The sequence below is a fragment of the Anneissia japonica genome, unplaced genomic scaffold, assembly GCF_011630105.1.
Source record: "Anneissia japonica isolate Jap-2015-1 unplaced genomic scaffold, ASM1163010v1 scaffold40590_len13662_cov128, whole genome shotgun sequence".
NCBI classification, from domain to species: Eukaryota; Metazoa; Echinodermata; class Crinoidea; order Comatulida; family Comatulidae; genus Anneissia; species Anneissia japonica.
The window spans coordinates 1-9,537 of NW_022710970.1; the positions used below are offsets into that span (position 1 = coordinate 1).

The 9,537-nt window shown below is 36.2% G+C and overlaps 1 protein-coding gene across 1 annotated transcript in view; it reads left to right on the plus strand.

Annotated features, from left to right (window-relative positions):
- The first annotated feature begins 7,363 nt into the window (after nt 1-7,363).
- Nucleotides 7,364-9,537, plus strand: part of LOC117107199 (alpha-N-acetylgalactosamine-specific lectin-like) — a 6,165-nt gene continuing 3,991 nt past the window's right edge. Inside the window, exon 1 of the mRNA XM_033248807.1 lies at nt 7,364-7,481. Within this exon, the coding sequence (XP_033104698.1) occupies nt 7,471-7,481 (11 nt within the window). The 5' untranslated portion in view covers nt 7,364-7,470. The remainder of the gene's footprint in view (nt 7,482-9,537) is intronic.

Sequence of the window (9,537 nt, forward strand, 5' to 3'; positions counted from 1 at the left end):
ATTTTCTCACCTCAGCTCCAACCATTGTGGGGCTGGGGTGGGTGTCGTCTTACAAAATGTCCTCCTCCTCCACCTTTCAAAACAGATCTGTGCTCTTCCCTGGGTATGGGCATTAAACTCCATCGAGTCGGCTCCTGATGTATGTCTTAGTGACTGCTGTTCGTTTTTAGGATGTGATCTGGTTTTTCATGTCCATTTTTCGTGATTATGACTATTCTGGATAAAGAATGTTTTGAGCAGAGGTGGATTCAAGGCACCCCCCTTCATTTTTTTAAGAAAAAAAAAAGGAAAAATATATTCAAATTGAAGTGCGAGAGTGTCTAATCATAAATTTTCTTACCTCAGCCCCAACCATGGTGGCGCTGAGGTGGGTGGTTCCTCGGTCTGTGAAAGTCCCTCTCTGGTTCACCTCTCTTTCGAATTCCTTGATCTGCCACTGTTGATTTATTATATAATTATTTTTTCGCTTATTTATAATGCGTCTATTGCAATTTTCACTTTATCCTCTCAAACAGTCCTAAGAACGTTCAGTGTGCGCTACTTCACAGGGGGATTCGCTCCCCCTTGACCCCGCAGTGGTCATACGTAATTCGCATAACGGCTCCCCCCCCCCTTTCAAAATCCTGGCTACGTCCCTGATAGGAAGAAAATCAGTTATTAATCAGAAATTTTGTCATTGGTTCCAAACCTCCAATAATACCTCATCAATGCGTCTCCGTAATCCCAGAAAGTTCGAAACCCTTATTTCTAGAACAGAAAGGTTTAAAAATAGCCCTATACCTTTTCTCACCAAACTTCTTAATCAAATAAATTAATCCATTCCTAGGTGTCCTTTCTGCGAGAGTGCTGACGTGTGCTCCGGGGGCGGGTCCCGCCCGAGTGGTGTTTTGGGTGCGACTGTGCCAGCGGCATTCGGGCGGCTGTGCCCTCGGTCGGTTTGATATTTGTTTAAATTGTTTCTTTCGTTTGTTTTTGAATATTTGCTCTATCTTTTATTTTTAAAGAATGTTTAAATCGGAAATTTTAATGTTTGTGCATATGCCTATCTAATAATATCTATCTTAATTAATATCAATTTTTTAAAATAATAATTGTATAAACTAATTAAAATAATAAAATTCTTGACAATTTTTATTGATCTTAATAATAATAATGATTTATTGTAAATTTAATTAAGGTATTCGTTTTGTAAATTGAATCCTCAATTCAGCCACTTGCTGTTAAAGATTCGATATTGTAGTTGTATTTTTTGTTTTTGTGAATAAAAGATACCGAGATACAATAGGGACTACGGTTTGAGGCCTATCCTATTTCAGGTATTACTGAAAAAAGGTGTTATTTTTGCGGGCAAAACAATCATACATGTGATTTTGGTAAATAATGGGGACAATTTTCATCAATCTTTTCATAATAATTTTTATCAAGTTTCTCCGAGAAAAAATAGGAGATAGCCAAGACAGAAGAACGTCATCCCCAACGTAATTTAAACTTATGTCATTTATACAAGAGTGCCTCAACTTCTTTTTGCACCCCTTGCAAATGTTATTTTCGTTTATTCAAATACTTGCGTGTGCTTAGTATATACGCTACGATGTACTACAGAAATGCGTTTTTGATTGATTTTAATGTTCACTACGGTACCCCACGTCATTAAAATTTAAAATTACGTCATTTACAGGAGTGCTATTTTCGTTTTGGGATCCCCTCTTGCCAACTGATTTGTAAAATAAAATATTACTTGATTGATATATTGTGGGGTAATCATACTTACTGCTATGAAAGAATATTAATTCATAGTAAAGTGTTGGTGATTTTACTCAAATTACACAAAAGAAATTCCTAAAGTGGACTAACTTTCGAAGGTTCGCGTTTGATAACCGCAAAAGAAAGCACATTCATTGTATCAATTCTTACGTACGTAAATTTATCTGATCTTTCATTTTAAAGGGATTTATTTTACGAAAATACCTCATTTCTATAATAAATTCAGCGATTGCATCAGCATCTGCTCGATGGAGGAGCTGAAGGTCTCGACTGGCAAGCCAGGTGGGCACTTTTAATGAGGGCCGCCTAGGGGTATATTCGTCCATTGAGTATTTGTTCATAGTATTCTTAGCAATATTTAAATTAATTTGTGGGCAGTATCAAACCCGGAACTCCTGGATTAGTTCTTGAGGTCGCAAATACCGTGCCTACTTTCTAGACACCACCAATCATTTTCCATCCTCACACCATAACGTTATACTTGAGAATCCTTAAATTATTTTTTAAAAGTACTGGAACAAACGGAAACCACATCAATATGAACTATACCGTATATAAACATATATTTGCGGCGGAAACTAACGCTTCCTGCTTCTTGTATCAAAAAACGGGCTGGTATTTCAAAGCACGCGTAAACGAAAATATTAGAACGGACACAAATTATCATATTTCCCAAACATTAATATAGTCTATCCAAATGTAGGCCTAAGGATTAGTGTAATGAGGGGCGTATTTATGATACGTTCCACAAGAAAAAAAATTGCCAACGTAAAATCAAAGAAGCGCTACATGAGAGCAGGATACAACTTCAATATGTAAATTTAACTGTTCGTTTCATTTACTCCTCTTTATTTATGCATTCTCTCTTATGTACAGTTAAATTCAACTAAAGTGAATGTTCTGTCCCACCCTTCTTATTTATTTATTCATTCAAAATAGTTTGTAGTCGGATAAAAACGTAGGCATGGCATAAATGGTGATTCTAAACGACGTGTGATTCTGTGCTACGGGACCGACAATAATATTTTATGCTTATTCGCAAGAAACGAAATTATTGACATAAACATTAAATTGGTTATAAAATTCTAATTATTTTTTCCGGCTTCTTATGAATTGATAACTTTCTGGAAATATAATTATATGAACATTATTTCTTTTGATATGCAGGAATTTTAAATTGTGGATGGTTTGTTGTATAACATTGGTCACAGCAAAGATGTGTGTAGCTGATGAAATACGTCACTTTGCGTGTCCTCCATTTTGGGTTCCATTCCAAAACAGTTGCTACCGTATATTCGGGACCAAGTTGAACTGGGCAGCTGCAGAAGCCCGCTGCAACCAACACTTCAACGGATACGACATGGGCCATCTGGTATCTCTCCGAAATGAAGCCGAAAATAAATTCGTCTCACACCTTTGGGATTCGTCTACTGGTGTAATTGACAGCCATATCTGACTATACCTTCTGGATTGGACTGACAGATGCAGGTGACGAAGGTCAGTGGGTTTGGACGGACAACAACCAGTTGGCAACATACACAAGTTGGCATACAAATCAACCTGACAACTCTCAAAACGAAGACTGCGCTCACCAATGGAAACGAGATCCAAATCGTGGTACTTGGAATGATTATCCATGTACTGCTGAGCTATTTTATGTCTGTGAGCTGCCTCAGAATAAATAGTACGTCTACATAACAAGAGAAAACGACATGTTACATATTGGTAACTATATATGGTAAACCTAAAGCACGCTGAATATTACCGAAAATGTTTGCCGACTAAGATATGACTGAAAGCATCAAAACATATGTAAATGATTATATGCTTACATAAATGTTTATTGCAACATATAAATTATATATAGGTATATATACACATTACTTGTTACAGTATAATAATAATAATAATAATAATAATAATAATAATAATAATAATAATAATAATAATAATAATAATAATAATAATAATAATAATTTAACTGGATAAAAAAAAAACACCAAAAAGGCAAGTACAGAACAGGAAAACAAGCACCTATACAGAGTCGTCTTACCATGGTCTTACCAATGGAGATATATCAATTAAAACTATAAAAAAAAAATAGGTCTATAATTTGCATTAAAATAAAAATTTGTCTAAATAACGATTAAAAATTTGAATAGAAAATGTTCATAATCTAGCAACATCCAAGAAAATTAGATTTCAATTTACCGGTAGTAATGTATTATAAAATCCAAGCACTTTGTTTTTGAAAGATTAAAAAGAAGAATCTAATTGAATTGAAAAGGAAAATTATTCCAAATAGGCACCATTCGTTGAAAATAAACAGATTTATGAGGTTCGGTATTTAACATCATGGGACAGATAACATGAATGAATCGGAAGAAAGTCTGGTGAGGAATTAAAAATTTTGATTCATTCCGTAGTCATCAATAGAAATATCATACATTTCAATAAACTTTTATACAAAAATACTGAGATCTCTGATATCACGCCTAATAACGGCAACAAGTCAAGTCGCACGAAGCGTGCCTTATAATCATGGTCAGGATAGTGCAATATGAATTTAGTAGGACGTATTCGTATACCCTCAATACTCCCTATGTTTCTCTTTGATGTACCGCTTGAAACACAATAATAATACTCAAGATTACTTCTTATTACTGATGAGAAGAGTGTTTCAGAAACTTTTAATAGAGCATCATCCTATGGTACGCTTAATCATCCCAAGATTTGTATTGCATTTACCAATGATTATACTAACACGACCATTCCAATTAAGGGTAGATGATATATAAACTAATAGAATTCTGATATAATCATTTCTTTTGAGAAATATACCATTTGACCTTTGACTTCAACACCCTTTAGGCTTTTACCTCTAAGACCACTGCTTTTTCATCACAACTCCTTTACCAATTGAAAATCAGTGGCGTAACAGGCGGGGGCAGGGGGCAGACTGCCCTTAAGTTTAAGTAGGCCAATTTTCTTTAAAAATTGCACATTTTAGGGAGTTTTGATGAATTCCAACGAAATTAGAATGAAAAACACAATTTGTTTTTAGACTCAAAGCTTGTGGTAGCCCTCCTTTGCCTTTTTAAGTTATTTAAGCACATAACAGTCCCAAACTCAAGAAAGAAAATATAAGATAGATCGTTTTACCTAAAGGAAGAGCCTCAATGTGTAATGATGGTGAAAGAATGTTTGTAATAAATAAAGCCATAATGAAAATGGTTACATTTAGTTTAAACCACACGTGTGTGGCCTATACTATAAATAAGATAAGCCCTATGTCGTAATATTCTCTATTTAGGGGAAGAGGTGTGTGTGGGGTATCACACCGGGTCATAAATTACTTACCGGGAAAATTATTACCTTTACCCACCCCCCTTGACCCAAGACCTCTGTTACGCGCCTGTTGAAAATAGACTTAAAGTTGTGTCACAACCACATAGAGCATGCAGGAATGGTAACCTTCCACACACTCATCATTTCCAAGTCTGCCTCTAAGCTCCGAAATGCACCAGCTAGGATGTTTAGCATCATCTTTTTCTGAAACCATGAATAGTGATTTGCTGTTTGCTTTCATGTGACAACAGAGAAGTATCAGGATGATATCTGTGTCCTCCGCAATGAAATACAGTATGTGACGTGTTTCGTCGCCATCTCTACTGCTTCTTAAACTATCAAGAGGTCAGCCTCCTCTTTTGCATGTTTTGTATAGATACACGAATTGACCATTGCTTCAGAAAGAAGGTCAATAAAAGCCTGCTTGTTTTTCTTGTTTGCTAAGAAGGCATTTCGTTCCAAATTTAAGTTGATGGTGTGGTCTTACTTGCACATTTTTTGGAACGGTAATGCCATTCGACCGATTTTTTTGTGCGATGATTCTTTTGTTGAATGTGTATTCTCTTATCCATCAAACAACTATTGGGTTAGGGTATCTCTTGACATTGTCAACATATTTCAAAGCTATAACAGCAAAGAAAGTATAATACATACTCCAAGTATTGAAATACACGCCATCGTGTTGGGATTCAATATTTCGACATTAATTATGTCATCATCAGGAATGACATAATTAATGTCGAAATATTGAATCCCAACACGATGGCGTGTATTTCAATACTTGGAGTATGTATTATACTTTCTTATCTGAGATTAATCAGTGGACCTTTCGGTTTTTATAACAGCAAATGTTTCCTCTTTGTTCTATTGTACTCACCGAAGCAGAGAGCGTCCATCAAAAACGGTGCATTCAGCAGCAATTGCAAGTATCACTTCTTTGGCTGAATAATGGCATTGCCAACATCTTTTGCAAGGTGGGCATAAGACTATGGTGCTGTTATTCCGGAAGCGATGTTGTGAAGAAATTCGTCAGAAAAAGGGCTGTAGTCCTGAAAGTATTTATAGATTTTATTGGTATCATCTGTGTCCTTTTTTATTCTAGACAATCCAAGATCTTTATTTTCATTGTTTCTGTAGGAATTCTCCATCTCATCTGAAATTTGGGAAAATATCGGCATCGACAGTAACTATCGTATACGATGGGTTTCATTCAACCCACGACCATGTGTCAAACCTCCTGATGATTTGAGGGACTTCATTAAAACTTGCTCAATTATAAGATCCGATGCCAACCCAGTCCAGTATTTGTTCGATTGTCTGATGAACAAATGGCCAATTTCAACTACACGCTCATGTAATGTAGGATTTATATCCATTAGGTAAAAGATATCCTGCAAAAATAAGTGTGAAGACAAAATTGTTATGGCCTGACGCTGCGAAGAAGAGTATCATGGCCTGTAGCCTAAATAAACTCACAAAAAAACTTCTTTGAACCTAGCCTAGTTATAATATAAATATGTAATATTGTAACATTATTGCACAATTTTTAGTAATAATTAGTTAGAAATTTAAACTCACCAAACTTGAAAGAGCAACTGTCACAAATTTCCAACAATGAGAAGTTGCCAAGTGATAGAAACTTTTCAAACTATAGAGGGCCAGCTTCGGAATTTTTTAATTGTGAATTTTCTAATTATAAAATATTGCCATTGTTTGGTTCTTTATATTAAATATTTGGATGAATAAAGGTTAAATGAATGAATAAATGTATGAATAAATGATGTGAATGACAACATTTTGGAGTGGTTAGCTGTCATACCTTTTCATTGCATTTTATTCTAAATATTTATAAATATTTTTGGGTGAAATGCTAAAAATATATATTATATGACCTTGAATTGACCTTTGACCTATCATTCTGGAGTCTGCATGAGTAGTGCCTATATTTTCATGGTAGTCAAATGCATGTTTCTATTCAACATTAACAGAAACATTTACCCAAAAATAGTCGTTTAGGTGTAGGCCTTAAATGTACAAAATGGCGGCCATTTTGAATTATTCAAATTAGGATATTTCAAGATATCTGAATATGTCCTAACGTTGATATTCATGTTTAGTATGGTTCATATACCACGTTTCAGTAATAAAACCTTTTCTTGCAATTTGTTTTGTGAAACGACCTTTTTCCCGTGGTTACATGGTTACGTGAATAGTGGTTACGCTTTGAAACAATAGGTGGCGCTGCGCAAAGCAAATGCGGAAGAAAGTCGAAAAATCGCGATATAACGGACAAATCGCCTATCGGCTGTCATACACTGAAGTTCGTTCATCTAATGCAAGTTGACTTTGAAGGCAGCTATGACGTTATTGTAAGTGTTCATAATGTATTTGTGTATAGGCCTACCTGTTTTAAGGCTTGTAACTTTATAGACCTTCTTATTGTAATAATTATACTAACAGAATCACAAACGGTTTTAAGACTCAATAATGCTATGTCTAATGTTTTTTGACGGAAGCCCGTTAGTGCCACCAGTGAATTAAAATTTCATATCCGTTAACTGGCGGCCGACACTTAATTATCTGGCGGCCGCCACTTAATTACTGATTTTTCTAAGACAGAAAAAAGTTGTTTGACGAAAAACTGGGGAACGGTGAATGAGATACAGATTTTTTAATATTTAAAAACTGGGGGAAAAAAGGGGCGTAACTGCCCATTTTTACACCTTATTTCCCCAGTTTTTAAATATTAAAAAATCTGTATCTCATTCACCGTTCTCCAGTTTTTCGTCACACAACTTTCTTCTGTCTTAGAAAAATCAGTTCTACAACATATCAAAACAATTTTTTCCTCCAGAGCCTGACTTTAAGGCTTGTAACTTTATAGACCTTCTTATTGTAATAATTATACTAACAGAATCACAAACGGTTTTAAGACTCAATAATGCTATGTCTAATGTTTTTTGACGGAAGCCCGTTAGTGCCACCAGTGAATTAAAATTTCATATCCGTTAACTGGCGGCCGACACTTAATTATCTGGCGGCCGCCACTTAATTATCTGGCGGCCGCCACTTATTTATGGGTTTAAAATATAGACAATATCACAATGATATAAACAGCAAATATAGAATATATAATACAGTTGATGTGCTACAGCAAAGATATAGATATATTTTGTGAAATGGCTATATGACTGCTATTATAAGCTATTACATGCTGTAGCTAATAGCTAGACCTACTACGATGCTTATAAATGCTACTTAATGCTAGGACCAACCATACGCCTTAATAGCCCGTTCTACATCGAGATAAGGCTATAACGCAACCTGGGTACCACATAAATAAGAGGTATTCGAGACTCCACTCTTTTCCGATGGACCAATGGCTTAAACGTCTCATCCGAAAGACGGTGCACTATCATAACTTGCATTTCACCCCCCCCCCCACCTGAAACATAAGTTCTGAGAGCAGTGATGGGGATTAAACCGGGGACCTAGAGATCTCCACGGTTCAGTGCACACAATGGCTACCACCAGTTTAGCCGACTGAGCAAAGCTGCTATCTCTAAAGTAACATGTTTGTAATCATACGTTTAAAAAGTACGGAAGCCTGTTAGTGCCACCAGTGAATTAAAATTTTAGATCCATTAACTGGCGGCCGCCACTTAATTATCTGGCGGCCGCCAGATAATTAAGTGGCGGCCGCAAGATAATTATGTGGCGGCCGCCAGATAATTATGTGGCGGCCGACAGATAATAAGTGGCGGCCGCCAGTTAATGGATCTGAAATTTTAATTCACTGGTGGCACTAACGGGCTTCCGTATTTTTTAAACGTATGATTACAAACATGTTACTTTAGAGATAGCAGCTTTGCTCAGTCGGCTAAACTGGTGGTAGCCATTGTGTGCACTGAACCGTGGAGATCTCTAGGTCCCCGGTTTAATCCCCATCACTGCTCTCAGAACTTATGTTTCAGGTGGGGGGGGGGGTGAAATGCAAGGGGGGGGCTGAAATGCAAGTTACGATAGTACACCGTCTTTCGGATGAGACGTTTAAGCCATTGGTCCATCGGAAAAGAGTGGAGTCTCTCGGTGTACTGCCCAATTCACAACCAGAAGGAAGCCCCACTGGAAACAAGTCTCCGGACTTAGTGAGCTATCCTCGTTGTGATTCACACCGAAATACTCCTATCCTATCCATTTTTCAGCAGTTCCACTGTTACCCTCATTTCATTTGATTGCTCACAGCCAAATTCCTATTTATAGAAAGACCAAATGTGATAAATTTCACAAGATAACTAAAGCAATATGAGAGAATTGCATGAATATAAAAATGAGTAAATAAATAAGAACTAGGCGTGTGGGGCGTAACTTTAGTCAATTAAAGGGGTTTTTTTCTAAATTATTATTTTTATAGTAGGCCTATAT